This window comes from Thunnus maccoyii, chromosome 18, assembly GCF_910596095.1.
Source record: "Thunnus maccoyii chromosome 18, fThuMac1.1, whole genome shotgun sequence".
Taxonomy (NCBI): domain Eukaryota; kingdom Metazoa; phylum Chordata; class Actinopteri; order Scombriformes; family Scombridae; genus Thunnus; species Thunnus maccoyii.
Genome location: NC_056550.1, coordinates 22,355,378 through 22,376,528, shown reverse-complemented (window position 1 = coordinate 22,376,528; position 21,151 = coordinate 22,355,378). Strand labels below are relative to the sequence as shown.

Below are 21,151 nucleotides of genomic sequence, written 5' to 3'. Positions count from 1 at the left end.
GGCAAGGTGGTAGACAAATTCCTATAAATCTGGGGGGGGTCAGAGAAATAGCATTGGATCACCAGACAGAAAATGCAGACAAATCCCACCCGTTTAAATGACCGATACAATCCCTGGTTCATACTGGCACAATCAAAATGTTTGTATAAGACTGAAACGTAAACACTAAGGAGTTTAGTGATTACGTGAAGGATACAGGTCAAAGCATAAGCAGCTCTGATAAAGCACAGGAAAAAAAAGGCTTTACTGTTTTCTAATCAAACCAATTTTTAGATTTCTTTTCACATGACTGTAGAGGGTGCATCATATATAAGCTCATTCATACAGTTATGACTGTACAGTGGCGGTGAACAGCTTGACCTTTGACCCCCTTTTTCACCCAGCAATTTCCTGGGATCGAGAAGCAGCAGCAGCAGTACAAACGAGGCTCACATCTTAACCCGAAAATCCCACGCCGGCGCCGAATAACACAGCAACCAATTTGTTGTAAATAATGAAAAACGGACACAACTCAGTCGCAAATATGTAAGCTGGAGTTAGAGGAGAAACTGTATGTGTCAGATACATCAGTGTGTGTGAGGCAAATTGTCTATGAAATCCGATTACAACACACACACTTTGGTTAATTCCAACTGTGTCTGCGCATTTAAGATCATGTGAACCAAGACGTGCGGCCGCTGTTTGTGCTTTGTATCTCCAGAATCTACAGAAAAAGTTTTAAGACACAAATAGATCATTCTTAAAAACAGGCCTGCAAAATAGGTTATTTTGTCAACCCGTTGAAACAGTTCTTTCATTGTTCGGATATGTTTCATGCCGTTTTATCAAATGCAATGGTGATGTTGTAAATATAACTGTTTGCTGTATGTAGAATAAGTACAAACATTGCGATTTTATGTATTTTTTTTTAAAGGAGAGTAGTCCCAGTAAACAACAAAATTTCTTTTAGGGCTGCAACTGACAATCATGTTCATTATCGATTCATCTGCCAATTTTTATCTATAAAATGTCACAAAACAGAGAAAAATGCTGTTATATTTTCTTAAAAACCACGGTGATGTCATCAAATGTCTTGTTTTGTCCAATCAACAGTCAAAAATCCAAAAACAATCAGTTTACTGTCACGTATGACACAAAAAAAGCTTCATATCCTCTCATTTGAGAAGCTGCAACCAGGTTATGTTTGGCATTTTTCCTGCTGATTCATTTTCTGTTAATCAATTAATCAACTCGTTGTTGCAACTCTAATGCAGTCTAATCTTTCAAAATGCAATTAGTTATATATTCTGTGAGCGTACCAAAGCGAGATATCTTTTGAAATGCGGGGTTATTTCCTATCTTGTCTGCACTGTAAAAGCTTTCCCTGCTGATATAAAGGGAAATCACCTCCAAACTGGCTTTCATCCATCCGTTTTTCTTTTAACTTTCTTCTCTACCAACAGTTTTTGCTTTGAGTGAAGCTGTCTATGAAACTTGGTGTCATGTTTGGAGCTCATGTGTTGCATAAAAACTACGTCTGACACAAGCGAACGGTTCTTGCTTCCGAAAAAAAAAACACATACATAACACTCACGAAAATGTTTTGACATTGTTAACATGTTCGTGAGCCAAAACACTTGTTCAAGAGCCAGCTGAGATGTCTGCACTTCAACCTTACTTATTAAAAGATGAGCTGTGAGCTTTTCACATTATTTATAGACTTGTGAAATACTACGTTCACTGAAATAGTAGCTGATTTACTGCCCAGGAATTGGTTATATCACCTAATCTAGAGTTTAATGGCACATATATGTCACAGTTAAAAATTAATAAATCTCATAAAGTGATGTAGGAGGACTGAACGTCTTCTCCTGCATGTAGAAACGGGCTCTGTACAAAGTGCAGACAGCACGAAGGGATAGTAAGTGCACACACTCCGGCAGAGACGAGTGTTGCAAAGACGGATGAGCTTTAAGACGAGCCGCTCTGCACACTTCCTCTTAAAGTGACCCACAAACTAAACAAATCATCTCACTCCTACATACATCTGTGCATTAACGGAACGCTGACGTGTTTCACTGGTAAAATATATTAGGCACAAGCACACACATATGATGTATGACGTCCTTGTTACAAGTTTTATTGGCTCCGGTTCAACAGCTGTCTTTCACTTAAGCCACAAAAAGCTACTTTGACAGATACCAGCCAGATGCTGTATCAACCTGAGCAAATAAACACTCAGCTATAAACTCATTACTAACAGGAAGTATTGAAAAGAAGCCAAATAAGTAGGCAAAACCGTCACCCAAAAAAAGCCTCGACCAAAATTCACTTCCTGTCTTTACATGTGCTCGGCTACCCGCTCCCTCTGCTGGGCCCAGCCCTGCTATACTGGAATGCAGCTGACAGACAAACAAGCCTCTGTGGCTCAGCCTCTCCACAGAAGGCTATTATAGAAGAAGACTGTCAGGTAAAAAGGTATTCATCGGTGGCTGAGAATGCCAATGCAGCGGTGGAAGAACCCTCGACTCCTCTGCCTTCACCTGGGCTAGCCTAGCAGCACACGGAAAAATCCCCCCCGGCAAAAAAAAATGTGGCCTTTGCTGCATTTAAACAAACGAGGAGGACAGTGTGTATGTGTGCCACGGAGAAGGAAAAAGGGAGGTTGTTTTGGCGTGTCTGAAGGGGCGAGCGCTGATGCGGAATGGCAGCAAAGACAGACGGCAGGCTCCTCTCCTGTGCTCGGTTCAGAGCAGGCAGACAGCACAGCAGGCCTCTGACAGAGCACGTTTTATGGGAGTGTCTGTTTGCTGGAATGTACTCTGCTTCGGGCCAGATTCCACAGCTCATTCGGGTTGTACTTGTGGCAATTTTGGTTCTCATCAATACCGGCCTCCTAACATGGTAACATGACTTATATTTTTAGGGCTGCTTGGATTGCCTGAACGTGAAGAAGGGGTTCTGAACTGAATCAATCCCTGTCTGGAGCACTTTTGGGAAAACATTAGTCATGGTGCATTCAGGAGCACATCCATGCAGCTGGGTAATAATGCATCCAATCAAGTGCTGATGTTACTTAAGATAATGTGCTTTGTGGGCTTCTTTCTCCACCTTTCTCGTCTGTCAACCCTTACAGATAAGCATGTCTCGACAGGGATTGATTTTCAATAGCCATTCAGACGTCCATTAGACAAATTATCTACTTGCCCCAAGCCCTGTTTTGGTAACAATATACAAACATAGTCTCTTGCCAACTACAGCAGACCCCACCCACCTCTGAAGTTAAGTGTGTTAACTTACATCTCTGCTTTATCTTCTCTGTCACATACACAGTCTAACTGATTGCACGAGCATTCAATAAATGCAATAATCTACACATGATCACCTCCACCAACCTAAAAGTTAACGGGGACTCAGGAACAAGGTGTGTTTGCACCACTTTTAACTCATACTGGTGCTCCCATATGAGTCTGTGACCTCGGCATAGCCACAATGGGTAAAACTGATGAGATTACAACCTCAGCTGAGATTAGGCTACCGCTTCTGATTGAAAATTATTCATCCCTGACTTGGATTAGCCTGTGAATTGGACACAGACATGTACAAGACAGTCAGTCCACGCTGAACACGAAAAGCTCGGCGACAGGGCTGTATTCTTCTTTTCTTTTAAGAAACGAGCAGATCTGACTTCTTATATAATTTATATGTATTTGTAAAGGTGCATCCATTGAGCCCAGAAGAAGTCTTGAGAGAAAGCTTAAATAAACGTTATCAATCGGTTTTCTTCAAAGCAGTGGTGCCAGCCAGGCCCAGACCAGGCTGGGCTGTCGGAAGCACTGTAAATCGCTCGTTTAGGGTTCATCAATATCGTAGCCTAAAGCAATTGTATAGATTTTTTAAAAAAGAAATGCAAATCCTGGGTTGTAAAGCTAATAAATTATCTACATGGTTGAGTGTAGTTTCGTTTTCAGCCCGCCTTGTTGTGCCATCGCTTTGCAGACGTTAAGCTAGCCGTTAGCTTGCCTAGCTAGCGAAATACCTGTCCTGTTGGGGTGTTCAATTCATTCACAAGGAACGTGTAAGGTGTAATTTTAAGGGAGCAAAAATAAGTGTTGTTAGGGTACAAAATGAGGAAGACTTTAGAGGGTTATTTTTAAAAGACGTACAGGAAGTAAGAGCATTTTCTCATGTTCTTACCTTGTCCAGACAATTCACTTTTTCCGTGGGGTAAACGACTAGATTACATCTGCTACACAACGGATTCATGTTGGAGGAATGCTCTTCTAGCTAGTTAGCACAGAAACCGCCGATGATACTGGTTATAGCAATGTGCTGTCGAGTAGTCACTTTCAAAAACTAGCTATAGTGTACGATTATGATCGGTAGCAGACCAACACTAATCTAGTTGTTAGTAGCAAATCCAGGAGGTTGTTGTTGTCGTTGTAGCCGCACAGCTGGCTGTCAGTCCACTAACCAGACACGGAAAGCGCGTCCCCGCTGCCCCCCTCTCTTCCTCCCTCCAATTGCGCGCTCCCAAGCTGAAAGGGAAGAGGCAGTGCGGGAGGTTCCGTCCTTTTTACTCCGAAGAAAAATATGATTATTATTTCAGAAGAGGAACTATAACATCTATGCATTGTACATATTTATCCGAGACTGCAGTACTTGTGTGCGGAAAAGTTCTTGTCAAGCAACACAATCTAAAAATTTGCGTTTCTGTCAATGAATCCAGCGTGTGCACGTCCAATAAATCTGTCCTTTCTCCATCTGTGCTTGCATGGCAAACTTATGCGATCACCTCTATTGCTGCGGTTTTTGGGGGGGCTTTACCAGACGAGTGATCTTAAATCACATTTTTACACATCTGCCACGTTCACTGCATGTCCTACTTGATATTCCATGTGATACATTTGGTTAGGCTGACACCTGCTGACAAAATAATTGTACTGTCTGCATATACATAGCTGATATTTCCTCGTTTAACGTGGCTGCAACATTTTGTGAGTTTGCAAACCTTTCATCATGTCGAACCTGACATAAAACACTAAAACATAAGCCTTGCAAGCTGGGATACTGATCAGAAGCTGCATACTACACTGCAATGTTGCAAAAGCAGAGGTGGAGCTTAAAAAGATCAACTTCACAGTCAAAAGCAGCAGAAACTGAAACTGAAGCACATCCAGATCTTTATTTGTTTGATGTAAAACAGCATAGTTGATGTGTTTCACTGAACTTCCTTATTGCTAAAGTTGTCCAGCTATAGGCATGCAATTCACAGTTTATTGCAGTCAAATTCGATTTATTTAAAAAGATGTGAATGCAACAATAGTTTATTCAAAAAGAGATAGCAATTTCAAATGAAATCATTTAACATCATATAACATTCAACTATAATATACAGAAACTGCCGCAACAATGTGTCATCATGAGATGATAAACCACTTGAAAAACAATCATAACTGAATGTTAAAGTTTAACTGGTTTGGAAAAGTAAATGTTTGAATGTTTGGAGAAATCAGTTCAATGCAAATATCTTGTTCATCCATGGTCGCATTTACGGTTTCAACATGGCCCGGCTTCAACGATGCTGTCCCTCTCGTGGCCTTCTCCCTCTACTTCTGTGTAACCAGATTGTTGCTTCTGAAACTTAAAGGAAGGCCAGTAGTTCTTGCGTCGCTGAAAAAAAAAATCAAGTAAAAGAAATGATATATTTGATGTGGACGAACATCAACAATCGGGGTTGGTGTAGGACATATTCTGTGCTCACCTGGATGAGGTAAAGTGGCGATGCAGCCGTGGGATGGTAGTTGATGTAAAGGGCTACTACTGTCAGAGCTAAGAGTAACACCAGAGCGGCTGCTATGCCAGCTATCACTCCTGAGTTAGCCAACCCTTCACTCGTGGTTGAAGAATCTGTCTTCACATCTGTATGGAAGACACATGGTTAAAAATTCCTTCATATACCTTAACCATAATGACTCATACAAGTATTAACTCACCACTGCCAGTCTTGAATATATGACATTTGGTGTAATCTGAAGGTAGAAAAAAAGCACAGCATCCATACTTAAGAAAAAAAACCATTTGCATTATGATGATATACTGCAGAGTTTGTAACCTGCAGCTTTTATTGACTGTACATTGCTTCGACACAGAAAATGACACAGCCTTACCATCACTTTCACAGCCGTTTTGTAGAGGAGTCAAAGAGGTCACATCCTCCATCTCTGGTGTGATAGAGGGGCCGATGGAACTGTCACCCCTGAAGTAATCCTCACAGGTTGCATCTTTACTCTGTCCATTTAATAGATAGATAAATTCAAATTATGACACATTTATAATAACAAATCAACAGGTATTCATTCTTGACATCCAGCAGTACCTCTTCTGAACAGGCATAGTCCAGCCATTCCTGTCTGTGTCTATCCATGCCATCTGAACACCTAAAACACACAGGAAGTGTATGGACAGGGGTTTAAACTGCACTATATTAACATCGGGGCCCAGCAAGGTGCTGAACTAACCTCTGGAGTACATTGCACCAACTACAGCCAGAAGTTTGGTTGGATGAGTGGCAGAGCTCACAGTTGTTGTGTTGCAGGCAGGCTGAAGAGAGGGAGAGTCAAGCATGAAAATACTGTAGGTATTTAGGAGTGTCGATGCATGGAAAAACACATATTTTAAATGTATTTCCACTTATTTAATATGGACATAGATCCCTTACTAGGCAGTGGGGTGAACTCGACAGCAGAGTAGTTGGTGATCTTTGTGGTGTTTATCTCAGCCCTGTGGTACTCGTAAATCATCCGCCGCTGGGCATCTGTACTTAGAGATATCACAGGGTTAGGTACCTGAAGGTTTACTGAAGACCGATTATGTCTTTGGATGGTCGTGCTACATCTAAGAGAACAGGCATGAACATTATTGCTTACCTGGTGATTGAGAAGAGGCTGACGTGACCATGAAGGCATCAGACAAACCCACCTTCACTGGATGCTGAGCTGAACTGATCACGTCTAATGACAGCGGTATCTGGTAAACAGACAAAAAGATGCCCATTTGAATAATGCAATGAGAAGGAAAATTATGTGAACAGCTTTGAGAATGCTACAAAGAGCAGAGAGTAGAGGTTGTGTCTCACATCTCGGTAGCTGAACGTGATGGCTCCTGTTTTGTAAAGCGTAGCCTGAAAGGTAAAGGCCCCTTCTGACTCTTTACCTAGGAGTCTGACCCGCTCCCACTGGACCACAAACACCTTACCTGAAGACAGTGGATGCCGAACAGGAGTCAAATAAAACATCAGACAATCTAAGGATCAGTGACATGCTAAAATATCAGGAGGTACTTCACCATTATCCAGGTATTGCACAGTGGATTCTTTGGAGTAGCTGGGGTCAAAATTAGCCATTAGAGGGGCGATGTACTGTGTTGTCGTCAGCATACGGTGAGTAATGTCCCCTGTAAAGATAAACCCTGAAAATGGCCAGATGGACAAATATGTAAGACTTGTGTACTGTACGACCTGTTACATTGCAAAAACACTTCTCCGCTCTGAACATATGCTTGAAAAGGTCACTTGAACATCTGTTAGAAAATGAAAATGTACCTCCTGTTGCTATGGTAATCTGCCTCAGGTAATGTCCATAAAAGGGAAAGTCAAATGACAGGGCAACCCTCTGCAAAGAGAGAAAGTAGAAGAGAGAAATATTTTAACATACAGCATTTTTTTTTATCATTCAAAAGGTTTTTAAAGAAATGTCTGAAATATTTGGTAAAAATCTGGTATTCTTGGATTGCATTGATCTTCACTGAATCTTAAACCCCACATATTAAAGCTGCTCGATGCTCTATAGCTAGAAGATATATTTCACTTAAGTGGATCTTTTGATAAACCTCCCAGGTTTGTTCAGATCGTTCTGTTCTGTAATAATCTTCCCTTACACATGTCATTTTATAATGTTTGTCCATCTAATGTTAAAGACAAGTAAAGCTATTCAACAAAAAAATAATACATTTTCAATAATGCTTTGTGGAAGTAAACTAAAGCTACAATGCACCAGATTGCAGCCTCCTGTTTTGAGGTTATGTTTTAAGTTGCTGTTCTGCAGTGCTGCTAAGCATCCTAATCAGCTCCTAAAGGAGGACGAGGCAGAGCGAGTTTGAGTTGCTCTGAGGTAGAATAAAAAAGCTGCAAAATGCTAACATGTCTGGGAAAAAGCTATTTTTGTTTTATTTACATGTGACATGATATGAGCAACATTCTCACTCATGTAGTAAGTCTATACCTTCATTACTATCAGACTAAGCCATAGATGTGAAAGCCCACTAACCTAATGTGATCTATTTAACTTAATTAATGTTGACCTTTGTATATAAGGAAGGGGGCACCCGGATTTGAACCGGGGACCTCTTGATCTGCAGTCAAATGCTCTACCACTGAGCTATACCCCCCTAGGCTACTATTGAGGTTGGCCTTATCAGTATAGTTTGTACAGGGATATGCACCTGTGGTCACTAGCAGACTCTTCTTCCAACTTAGCAGTCACCCTGTCTCTGATAAACATTTTTTCCCAATACACAGTGTGATGTAACTCTTTTGCAAGGATCAAGTTAAAGCATAGACACAACTTGGCTGCGGTAACTGGGTGTGAATTTCCCAAAACATATAATCTGCTAAATAACTGTTATCTACAACACCACAGAGACTAATTTTCATAATGCATATTATCACTATCAAGATTAATAAGGAAAATGGGACAACTGACCGTGTTGTAACCACTGATGAAGATGATGACCCATGAGTCCAGTTTTACTATCATAATATACTACAGACACCTGTCTCGAGCACATTTTGCTTCTTAGCTTCATCCTTTTACAACTTGATGTAAGCACTGAAAAATGTAACAACTGTTGTTTCTCCAACAGTGTAACCTAGATTGGATGTTGCTACAAAGCTAAAGCACTCCAATTTCCACTTGGAAAATGGAGATTTACCCATCAGTGTTTTGCCACGGCAACTTTTTCATTGTACAGGACTTTTTCTTTCCTGTAACTAATCCACCAAATCTTTCTGGATTAAAATGAGCCAAATGTATTATACAGGTGCCAGGTGTTGGATAATAAAGGTCCAGAACGGGCAGGTGCTGACAGCCTCTGGCAGGTCTGTGGCTTTTGGCATGTACCAACATTTCCCAGTCCTTTAACTCCCTTGGCAGTGTGACCGCATGCTTCAGATTGAACTCCACTCAGCCTTGGTCTCACATAAAATGTGAAGGATAAGATTTCAGGCTTTTTTCCTTTGACAAATAAATCATCTACGTGTATTTGCAAATGCTGCAGTGCAGTGTTGCACTTTAGTGCTATATCTCATCAAGGACATAAATGAAAGATGACTTTTGTTATCAAAATGGTTGAACATTTTTTTTATCACAACTACATTAGTGGGACATGTGTTGAATGCTTGCTCAAAGGGGGCACCCACATTTGAACTGGGGACCTCTTGATCTGCAGTCAAATGAGCTACACCCCCCTATATGTTCTTCACTGACGGCCTGGTAAATTACCATACGGATAAACAGTAGGTGAATAAGATTGGTGCATGTATTTATATTATGCATGTTTTGTTGTCATTCACATAATATGGAGGTTAGATTCTGGATTATTTCCTTTAAAGAGTCAGCAATTCTGCAGCATTGTTGTTTTTTTTAAGCAGTTTATCTCACCAAGGACATAGTAATGACACATTTTCAAATGGTCAAATACTGGTGTATGTGGAGAGATTTACACTATGGTGGACCACTATAAAGACAACTGTTTCAATTTCAGGGGGCACCCAGATTTGAACTGGGGACCTCTTGATCTGCAGTCAAATGCTCTACCACTGAGCTATACCCCCTTCCACCATCTAGTAATTGATTCTTATTGATAGGCTGGTAAATGACTATATGAATGAAATGTTTATCAATGATTTATCACAAAAAGATCAATTTATAATGTGAGGGGTAAAATGTAGGCTTCCCTCCTTTGAAAAGTGAAGAGCCAGAGATTGTTTGTGTACTTATATTTGCTGTAGTGTTGCTATTCAGCACTTTGTTGTCTGACCAAGGATATAGAAAAGATGGGTTTAAAAGCACACAAACCTTGCAGTTTGTTTATATATTATAGCAAGTTTGCATTTTCTTACACTACCTCCCACAAGAAGACTTTAAATGCAGCCATGTTAGTATAACACAGAATGGACATTTTTAGAAGTAAGGGGCACCCAGAGTTGAACTTCTTGATCTGCAGTCAAATGCTCTAATTGAGCTATAACCCCTGACAAGGACCATTTTCTCACTGCTAATATCTTGACAAATACATATGAAAGATGAGTTTTACAATGAAAGCAGCATTTGTGCAACTGGTGTGTTGATTGTCATGATTGAGTATCATGTGAAGCTTCTCTCTGTTGACAAAGAATCAGTGTTTTTATCTATTCTAAAGATTTTAAATAGAGGTTTATTGATTTAGCACAACCAACTTGAGCTTATCACTATAGGGGGCACCCAGATTTGAACTGGGGACCTCTTGATCTGCAGTCAAATGCTCTACCACTGAGCTATACCCCCTGTACACAATAAAACACACTACTTATTGATGGCCTGGTGATAAAACAATATACATTGGATTTTTTTTAATGAATATCTTGCAAAGATAGCAAAAAAGTACATGTATTTTTTGTGTGTGAGACTCACCACAGCCTGTTTGTATGAATTTGACAGAATGCCATGGACTCTGACTTGGCCGTGCCGGATGTCACTCATGTCTACCCATAGTTCCTGTGTGCGTTGGTCCTCGGGGCCAAAACTACGCCATGTATAATATTTGCCAGAATCCTCCTTCCAGACAGAAAAACACAGAGAATCGGTGCTTGTAATGATGTGACTGTGTTCACAGAGCGTGTCATACAGGCATCAAGAAGTCACAGTGAACACAGTTAAATCATATGCTGCCGTATGCTTCTCCAAGAGAGTGGAAAAGAGTACATTTTACTTTCCAAAAGAGGGCAGTGTTTAACTCCAACTAAAACAAAATCCAACATGTTAAAAGCCAAAAACATAATATAACTGCCACAAACCATTACAGTCATATGAAACGCTGTGGCATGGCACTCACCACTACGCGTGTCATGTTGTCTGGCAGCGTGTTGATGGTTAGCTCTCCACCCTGGACTGCCCTGCTTGTCCTAGCATGGCCTGAAGATGACCTTTGGGTTCTGTGAGTGTGACTGTCATCTCTGGTTGACTCTTCATGCTGCTGTGAGATCACACTGTACCAATCGTCTGTTAAAAAATTATGCATATCGGTTTAGGAGGTTTTGCTGGTCATCGTGTTAAAGTACATAACAGCTATTATGGGATGTGATGCATAAGCACTTGCATTCATGCATTTCAAATTGTAAATCCATTTATTCCTACTCTCCCATTTCAATATGAAAAAAACAAAAGATAACACAGCAAAGCTTTTGTTTTACCCTGCGGTGCCACACACTGCAGGCAAACATTTCTGATGCCAGTTTTATTCAAACTGTTGAGAATGATGTTTACAGTTGTGGCTCAGAGCTTAGTCACTCAGCCAAATGAGAAATTACAATTTGCTTTTGATATTGTCAGTCTTAGCCTTGTCAGTTTGAACCATTGTTGAATAGAGACAAAAACAATACAAATGCATATTTACTGGTGCTCGGAGGGAACTGTCAAATCCTACAAACAATGTAAACCATGTATGTGTAAGCAAACTGGGGTAGGTATGTTTTGTTTTAAAGTTTTGGTTGTTTTAACTGATGACTTGTCTTTCATTCAAAGCGCATATTGACAGCATAGAATAGAATAGACTCTAGGATTCAAAGCCACACTGAGGATTACTTTCCAGTTGATGTTGGGAGTTTATTTTAGCACCAAACTATGATTTTCTATGGAGTGTGGAAAATGGATGACTGCTGGTACATTTATACCAAGACTTGGATTTGAACCTGCAGGAATCTTGGTCCTTGCACAACCTCAGTCATGGACACAGCTGTAGATTTAAAACCGTACAGAATGAGCTCCTAAAAGTAATTGCTGCTGATGGTATACAAACACTGACAATGTTTGCCTAGAACGCTTTTTAAGGACTTTTTTGTGTGGGATAGTCTGCAAAAATATTTATCAATTGAACTGCCCACTCGAAGTCAGTTCATATAAAATTGATCGCTGTATAATTAAAATTTCATGTTTTTCTTGTTGTTTTAGGCAAATATGCTTGCTTATCTAATGAACTGCCCACTCTAAGTCAGTTCAAATAAAAATTGATTCCTGTATAATTAAAACTAAATGTTTTCCTTGTTGTTTTAGGCAAATATGCTATGCAGTAAATATGCTATGTAAGAAACATAACACGTAAGCAATGCTTTTACATTTCTTGGACTTTTCTTAACAATCTCATAGTGTATTGTGTAAAATAAAAAGATTACAGACTATGTAATTAATAAATTATTCCAGAAGACTGCGATTTCAGCAAATTTCAGAAATACATTTGGCTCCCACAAAACGTTTTTTTTATTTTTTAGATTTTACAGCTTCGTTAAAAAAAATAAAGAGTCAGTGTTTACCAATCACACTTCCTATTTTTTCCACAAGCAGGTGATAAAAACGTTTAAGTGTACCTATAACAATCACTTCCAGACTTCATAATGACAAACAAATGTATGATATATGTGTGGCTAAAACTATTTAATGTTTGTATAACAACAATCTATTATATTTTTGAGGATCTATTTGTAGGATTTATGACTTTTGTCGTTTGTCTTTTAAGGACATTACGGTGATTGTTGGGGATTGCGACTTCTTTTCGGCACATTACGGGACACGCTGGATGACGTCACGCAGTTCATATAAACCCCGGCGACACTGATTTCTTTCGCGGGGTGTCTCATCTAACCCTAAGTAAGGGCGACCTCTCGTACTTAACGTTTGCTGTTTTCTGTCTCTGGCTTTCAGTAAACTACGGGAGGGTTTTTTGAATTGGCGCTGGGAACGTTTACGAACAACATACAAAAAAGCCAAGAGAATCACTCCGTTATGTTCAGTTTCCCGTCAGAAACGCCGTGAATGTCCTGCCGTGGTCAGCCTGGCTGCCGCGAAGAGTTGGTCTCTGTTGCTCCGGTGTTTTCGTGTCGGGACTGTTGGCAACTGAGCAGATTAAACTGAGCAGGGTGATTCGACCGGATCTATCAGTGGTTCGGTTAAAAAGCCTAAACTCAAACACTTCGATTTAAAGTCGATTTAAAGTTGTCAATCTTCTGTCATTATGTGTGTAAAGGTGTTTGCTTGCTCCCCAACTCATGCTAACGCTAGCTAACATAGCTAGCAGACCGGTCTGCCCCTTAGCTGAAGGAAAAAGGCTTGCCTTCAAAGTTAACAAAATTCAGACACTGCTGTTGAAATATTTTAAAATTAACAGGGTAAGTGTACACACGTTTTTATCTCCATGTTGTAAGTTTAGCATTACTACAAAGTTGATTCAGCCATATAGGCTTAAGAACAGCCAATTTTTCTATCCTAGGACGGTGAAGTCATGATCTGCCCTACTCTGCCTCTGATTGGTTAGTACTCGTTGCCTTCGTCGGTTAGCTTCAGGTATGAGGAGTAAGATTGGCTAGGTCAGGGTAAGAATATCAGGGTAAACCCATCAGAGGCAGAGTTGGGCGGGTCATGACCTCGCCGTCCTAGAAAAAGAATCGCACATGGAGAATTTTAAAGAACACATGTACATTAACAATATACACACACAAAACTGTCCGTACCAGGGTTATATATGCAAAGTTACAAGAAAAAAGAAAGAAAAGTAATACAAATTCAAAATAACTTATTACTGGTCCATGAGAAACTTATCAACAACACAATTAGTTATTATTCTTAAGGTCTCTAATCGTGGTGCTATATTGATGCAGTATTGATAAAGATGTCCAAGATTTGGTTTGGAGTAAGCCTATCTCTTCTTGTGAATGTGAAGTTTCCCAATAATAAGAGTAACTATACAAATAATAATAATAATAATAATCATTATTATAATAATAATGATAATAATAATAATAATATATTTTCCCTCTCATTACCTTCTAGACATGTCTTCATCCTGAAATTGGATCATTTGTCCAGTTTTCCTTCTTATATAATGCGGAACATCCTCCCAAAATATTCTGGTATTTACTGTATATACAGTGATAAAACATATGACATATTGTTTCTTCTAGTCCATAGAAATTGCAATAATATTCAATATTAATTCTAAATCTATCTAATGTCTTTTTTGCTGGATATATTCAATGCTATTTTTAAAGGAAACCTCTTTAACTTAATTTCTAAGACAAACTTTGTCCCCATCTAGTCAAATTTTCTGCCAATTAATTTTTCCATGAAGTGAAGCCCAAAAGAATCTTTCTTGGGGCCGAATTATAGTTTGTAATACTTATTCAAGCATTTATTCTTAGTATTGTGAACTTCCCCAAGGAATATACCACTATTGAATGTTAAATTGAATTGTTGGTCTGAACAACAAAAGAACCATAAACAATCTTCTTCATTTATTGGTAAGATTTTTCTCTTTATGAGCTGTTATTCCCCCCATTATTTGTTATTATGGATAAAATTGAAGTCAGGGAGAGTCTCTGTCAGCAAGAAACAAATTTTAAACACATTTATATTTTACTTAATAATAATTGTCATCTCCACTCACATGTGAGGCTTAAAAATCCTGGACATTGAGTTTGTTCCTTAAACATTTAGCCTAATAGATAATTTTGTTTGTTCAAAAGACAGCCTAATCATATTCTAGGTTATTAAATGATGAATGCACAATCAGAATATCAATAAATACAGCCGCACACAATGAATAAATAATATGACTACATTCAGCCAGTAGAAATGGTTCCTGTGCCTCTGAGAAGGACTCAGTATAAATACAGAATGCAGGTTTTTATTCATGTGCAGGTGTTTGGCAAACAGGTAACAGGCTACAGAGAGAAAACAGCTGCTCTGGCAGTGATAACTGCACAATTATTAGTATTAGCACACAAACTCAGTCAAAAGTCTACAGCTTTCAAATCCGACGGACAGCTGATCCAGCTGTGATCAGCTGCTGTCGTCATCAGAAACTGACGTTGCTTCATGTGTCACTTCAGAGGAAAGGACGTCTCATTTCTTTAAAAACATATTTCCTCATTTCCTCTCTCCTTGCTTGGTTTCCCTTTCCATGCATCCTCTGTGGGAGGGACTAAGACGCAAGGAAAGGACGCAAGTGAGGGAAATGTGGATGCAATTTAAGGGACTTGGGATGTACCCATTAGTATTTGCTCCAGCTCTGTTCTAGCACACCTGAGTCAAATAAACTGCGATGACATTCCAACTCCCATGCAGTGCATTAATGGTGATTTTCATTTTGAAACAATTTGCTTGTGAAATGGCTGAGATTTATCTTTCATCTACTTCTGCCCTGACAGAGTTGTATCCCAGGGTGTGCATGTTTGACACCAGGATGAAACATTTAGACTGGTTAAAGATGAAGGTAAGGACATTTAAAGCATGTGGATGCACATTCAGTAAAATGGTTTTAATAAAGATGGGTCCTGACGTTTGCAAAACATTGTAAGTTTGAAATAACTACAGCTACAAGGGGAGAAGGGCATATATAGCCTAGTAGCTCATGGGGTGTGAGAAATTATGGTAACCAAACCCACATTATAGCACAAGGTAAACATATTAAATAACTTGAATGCAGACATACCTCCCTCTCCTTCTTCTACTACTACTTTTACTTGCCCGTGTTAATGAGGAAAATTAATAGACTAGAACTTAAATCTTCTTTACTGCAGTTTTCTAGATGTTCATTAAACATAAATAATAATAAAATTTATTTAAATAGCACTTTTCTTAATAATGTTACAAAGTGCTAGCACAAGATAAAGTACAATAAGACAATAATAATAAAATATAAATGCATAAAGTGAAATAAAATTCACACAGAGATGAAAGGTTTTTTTTTTTTTTTTTTTTAAAGAATGTTTCAAGAAGAGATTTAAAAGCAGTGATAGATTTAGCTAACCTAATCTCAGCAGGTAAATTGTTCCAGAGTTTGGGGGCCCGGACTGCAAAAGCCTGATAGCTCTTAGTCAACTGCCAGGACCAGAAAGCCACTATCAGCCAATCTAAGCAGGATTTTATAATTAGGGGCCTGGTCATGTAAAGCCTTGAAGGTCAACCGTAAAATTTTAACAATCAATGCAAAAATGAACGGGAAGCCATTGCAGGGAGGCTGGATTGGAGTTATATAATCCTAGCAGCAGCATTTTTAACCAATTGAAGGTGATAGAGGGGAACATGAGTAATACCTGTGTAGAGCGCATTACATAAATCTAGATGAGGGAAAAAAGCCTTGGACAACCCTGTGTAAGTCCTCCAAGGATAAGAAGGATCTAATTTTTGAAATTAAGTTGAAAGAAACATGATTGAACAACCTTCCTAATTTGGTCATTAAAACAAAGGCCAGAATCAAACCCCCAAATTTCTTGCAGATGGCTTAATGTTATGTGATAGGGCTCCAAGATTGTGGGCTATCTGACTGAAAGAACTGGGTGTGGCAAATAAGATAATTTACATTTCGTCATCGTTAAGTTGGAGGAAATTTTGAGAAGTCCAGCAATTGATATCAGAAAGGCAGGTGGTAAGTTTGGTTAGGACATATAACTGGGTGATGTCAGTACAACAATAGTATTGTAATGGAGAACAGCAATGGCCCCAAGATTGACCCTTGAGGAACACCATGAGTCAACTGGGAAACAGAAGATGGGGAATTTCCAGCAACAACAGAAAAGGTTCTATTGGACAGATAGGAGCAAGGAGAAAGTGGTGAAAGCAAGGAGCCTCATGTTAGTTCAGAGTATTTGCCTTAACAAAAATCTGGATAATAAACAAGGAAAAAATGTCATAATATTAAATCTGACATATTGAATTTGGCCACATTTTCAAGCGCTTCTAAACAAGTTCTCGTAGGTGCCAGCACCCAGCGCAGCTTCTCTTGTGTCAGGGAAATGTTGATGTCTACATTTCTGTACTGAGTGTGGAGGGGAACATGGGCCTGTTGGTCCTTATGTCCTGTGCCAAACCCCCAGAGTTCAGACTTTGTGGGACATTGGTTGGCGAGGCCTGCTTTTAACATCACTCTACATCCACTCAGTTATAATACTGATTTCTTCCACCGAAAACTACAATGCGTCATTTAACAAGTCTCTGAAGTGACAACCCAAATGTCTTGACCTCATAAGGAGTTTATTGTACTTGTTCATAAATGTTTCTCTCCACCCTTTGATGCAATTAAATGGTGCGTCAATGTGTTCGGGGCAGCTCGTATATTAAACCTAGAAGTGCGATTGTTGAGGACTGGATCCGCCCTGTAATGGCATCTATGAGGTAAGAAGAACTGGTGTGCGCACAGTTGTTGAGGTCTGCAGTGTAGCAGATAAACATATTCTGGTTTATAAAAGCTGGGAGGAGTGCAAATGCTGAATAAGAATTTGTGGCAGATAACCAAAACGAGTTAGGAGTTAGATTGTCTATCTGCTAAACTAACAAAAAAAAAAAAATCACTCCCTCTCCAACCATTCTCACAGGAATACAACACATAGTCTGAACTCTGATCCTACTGCTAGGTATCTTACAACATTTCTTGTAATTCATACAAAATAGTACAATAAGCGTTGTGAAAGAATTAATACTATTAATTAAAATCTGACATTTTGAATATGCCCTTGAAATACAGCATGTCGATAAAAGTCAATAACAACACTATAAATTGCCTTGTAGTCACATAAATAATTAAATAATAATTAAATAATTAATAAAATATATCTCTATATATGCAATAATATACTGGATATACTTTTATATTTTATACACATATATTTTATATATTTTATAATTTATAAAATAATATATCTGTAAAATCTTCAAAACTGGAGAACTAACTTCAAAACTAAGATTTTACTATGATGTAATGTGAGCTACCAGTTGCACAATTTTGTAATATGGTCCATGCAAATCACATCGACAATTATAGCAGTCCCGTCTTTCTATTTATTCTTGTGTATATGATGAAATACCCACCAACAAAACAAAAAGGGAAAAAAAAATCCAAAGGATTGCAAAACAGTTCCTAAGCAAATGAGTCAACTCTGTCTTCGTCTTCATCATCTGTCATCATATTGACTCAAGTGAGTCAATGTGAAGATGGGTCCTAATTTGTTTAGTACTTCTCCTTTTGCTCTAGGAAAAGAACAGGGTGGTGCCTCGGTTAGAAGATGATACCTAAGAATCTCACTGTGCCAACATATGAATGGTGCTGGTGAGTCAAAGTGAGAAAAACATCATTGGGTAAAACCACCCTTGGTCAAGAAAACAGATGAAGTTTGCACTAAATCCAGTGTAAGACAAGTTTATTTCAGAGTGTAAAAGTTTTAATATTTTTGAGGCAATGAGAGAAGCACTAAGCTAAGGATTAACACCATTCTTTCAAATTTAGGCAATGAAAAGGCAGATGTTTTGGTCAGAAAACTGACCTCTGCCAGCTCTTTTAGGAGCAACCAAACCACGACATTTAGTTGACTTCTTCTGTGAGCGGTCAGAGGACTGTGAGGACACACCCTTCCTGAGCAGATGCTGAAGGAGTTGGCATTGACTCCTCAACATCACCCACATAAATATGTGTAGTTCACTTGAAGGATTGTGGTTGATTTACAGATGTGCAATTCCTGTTTTTGAATAGCTTTCATTACAGATAATAAGGTTTGAATACAGAGAGACACTTTTGTCTTGGTGATTCAATAAATCCTTTGTATTTGAGAGAGGAAAAGTAACATGTTTAGTGAACTCTCACTTCCATTAGACTATTAAAAATAGAGAAAGCTGATGAGGCGTGGCTTCTTTTAGTATATATTTTGGCCAGTAAATTAGCTGCTGACTGAGGCAGTTATCATGGTAATGATGCTCTAAAGCACACCCGGGAATCTTAAAATGACAAATACAACTGATAATATCCCTAAGAGGGTGTAACAAAGTTGTATTTCACAATAAAACTATTAAAACAAGTGACATTCCAATTTCGGTCAAGTCTTGTTAACAAAACATGGGTGCATTGATTGCCTCACTTTTCTTCTGTTATGGTGAAACGAAATCTCTGCGTGGATGAGGCTGCTTTTCATTGTCCGATAAGAGAAATTAATGAAGGGGACATAGTTCAGGCCAAAACCATTTCCCATACAAACGCTGTTTCAAATTACAACATAATTCAAAGAATAAGCTGCTCAGCTGTTGGCAGAGAACCGTTTTCGTTCCTGCCTCTTTAATTTTCCTAAAACATGTGTTTTGCTATCAAAAGTCAAATTGCACATGACTTTTATAAAATAAGAGTCAATCTGGGATCCACAGACAATAACATCTTATCTGTGATTCAATCTTACAAAACAATCCTTTTCACTTTCTTTCTTATTCTTCCAGAGTGTGCTTAGCTCCAAAATGTCTGGATCAGCTTCATGTTATTTGTTAAGCAAACTTCTCAGCAGAACAAGAGACAGGAGGCCAAACACTGAGGTCATTACCGGGTACACAATTCATTTTCAGCTCGGGGGTCTATGTTTTTACAGTCTGGTTCAGATGGTGTACATGGCTCTCTTAGGACCAGAGTCATATTTTAAGAAGGGAACAGTATATAATGTTGAGTGACAAGGCAGATAAGAGCAAATTAGGAAAGGGAAAGGAGGATATGCAAGGTCAATACTGAATGATCCATTATGTTGCAAGCACATATCTGTGTGCCTCCTGCACAGGACTTTGTGATGCTGTTTCTTCTGCAATATAATCCTTACGCAGTAGATTTCTTCTGGACTCAGTAGGAGTACTAGATGGTTTAACTTGTTTTGATGCTGAAGAACCAGCGGTTGTGAAATGTAGGGAAAGATTTATTACGAATTCCAGCTTCCCAAAAGACATACTTGCATTTATATCAAGAAATATATAGTAACTGATAAATCTATGTCTTCTCGCTAACAGTCTCCAAAAAGTTTGTGCCAGACTCTAGCAGGGAGGCAAGAAGAAAAACAAAGTCCAAATCTAATTTTAAAACTGAGACAGGCTGTTTGCGGGTTGTTGTTTGGACTCCGTTGCATGCTTGTGGAATTGGGTATTTTTATTGTACACTTTATTGTAAAGTAGGTCATTCACTTTTGTGCATAAAATGAAAAGGGCATGGCATGCCCATTTGCTGGTCCATAAAGATTCCTGCTAAACCTCTGTGGTTTATAGCAAGTTAAAATAGAAACAGCATTGACATGTAAATTAATTAGTAAAACCATTAACTATTCTTCCAAGTTCAGGAAAGTTTGGGTACATGACTGTGACAGCAAAAAACGTTTGCATGATAAGTTTAATTACGCAGGCTTCAGAAAATTAAGTAAAAGTACTAATACAACAAAATATTTAAAAAAAGTGGAGAAGCTGCAAGACAGGCTTGCCACATTTGTAGACTTTAGCATCTGTGTGACCAGACAGGAGGCACTGAGCAAAGATGATGGAGGGAAAATACAAACAGCTCACCTGTTTGCTGTTGAGTCCAAACTCTTGCCAACTCTGTTTGGGAGAGACAGAGGAGCAGCATCACCAAGCTGAGACACATCTTCGACAGCAAAAGACAAAAATATAAAATAAAAAAACCACTGCTTTGTCTCTGGTCCTCTCTTCTTCCTCCTCTTCTTCTCTTTGCAAAAACACTTTTCTCTGAATCCCACTTCCACTCCACAACCACTCTCTCTTCCTCCCTAAGAATCTTGCTCTCTCCACACACCACCCTGTTTCTAACTACACCCCTTCTCTCCTCCTCAGTGCCGTTCGTCCGTTGCCATGGCGATTACAAAGACACAATGTTTTTCTAGATCACACACATTCACAGCTTCTAGATCTATAATAATCTCCTCTGTTTGGGATTCCAGTGTAGTAACCCCCTTTGAATCACAGCTAACCTTCACCTTTCCCATCAGTCTGAATGATGAAAATATAAATAGGACCATCCACTGGAGTCTCACTGGACAACAGCTGTATGGCGCCTCCCTTCG

The 21,151-nt window shown here is 39.0% G+C and overlaps 2 protein-coding genes and 3 non-coding genes across 6 annotated transcripts in view; all 5 read right to left on the bottom strand.

Annotated features, from left to right (window-relative positions):
- lasp1 (LIM and SH3 protein 1) overlaps positions 1 to 4,531 on the bottom strand; it is a 36,199-nt gene extending 31,668 nt beyond the window's left edge. The window contains exon 1 of one of the 2 annotated variants that reach the window (XM_042393050.1): positions 4,177 to 4,531. In XM_042393050.1, the coding sequence (XP_042248984.1) occupies positions 4,177 to 4,245 (69 nt within the window). In that variant the 5' untranslated portion in view covers positions 4,246 to 4,531. The remainder of the gene's footprint in view (positions 1 to 4,176) is intronic. The other variant, XM_042393051.1, reaches the window with a different exon arrangement.
- A 631-nt stretch (positions 4,532 to 5,162) lies between these two features.
- On the bottom strand, positions 5,163 to 21,145 carry LOC121884649 (plexin domain-containing protein 1-like). The gene is made up of 14 exons (XM_042393578.1): positions 20,637 to 21,145; positions 11,131 to 11,297; positions 10,710 to 10,853; positions 7,583 to 7,652; positions 7,327 to 7,449; positions 7,118 to 7,236; positions 6,909 to 7,008; positions 6,701 to 6,796; positions 6,501 to 6,582; positions 6,359 to 6,419; positions 6,150 to 6,270; positions 5,976 to 6,011; positions 5,744 to 5,901; positions 5,163 to 5,652 (listed from the first exon to the last, which is right to left on the bottom strand). Exons 1-14 carry the CDS (start codon positions 20,713 to 20,715, stop codon positions 5,539 to 5,541), a joined length of 1,470 nt encoding a protein of 489 aa, XP_042249512.1. The 5' UTR covers positions 20,716 to 21,145; the 3' UTR covers positions 5,163 to 5,538.
- trnac-gca lies at positions 8,356 to 8,427 on the bottom strand. Its single transcript has one exon. It is a non-coding gene; the product is annotated as a tRNA-Cys (tRNA).
- On the bottom strand, positions 9,800 to 9,871 carry trnac-gca. The gene has a single exon. It is a non-coding gene; the product is annotated as a tRNA-Cys (tRNA).
- On the bottom strand, positions 10,512 to 10,583 carry trnac-gca. The gene has a single exon. It is a non-coding gene; the product is annotated as a tRNA-Cys (tRNA).
- Positions 21,146 to 21,151: the final 6 nt, after the last annotated feature.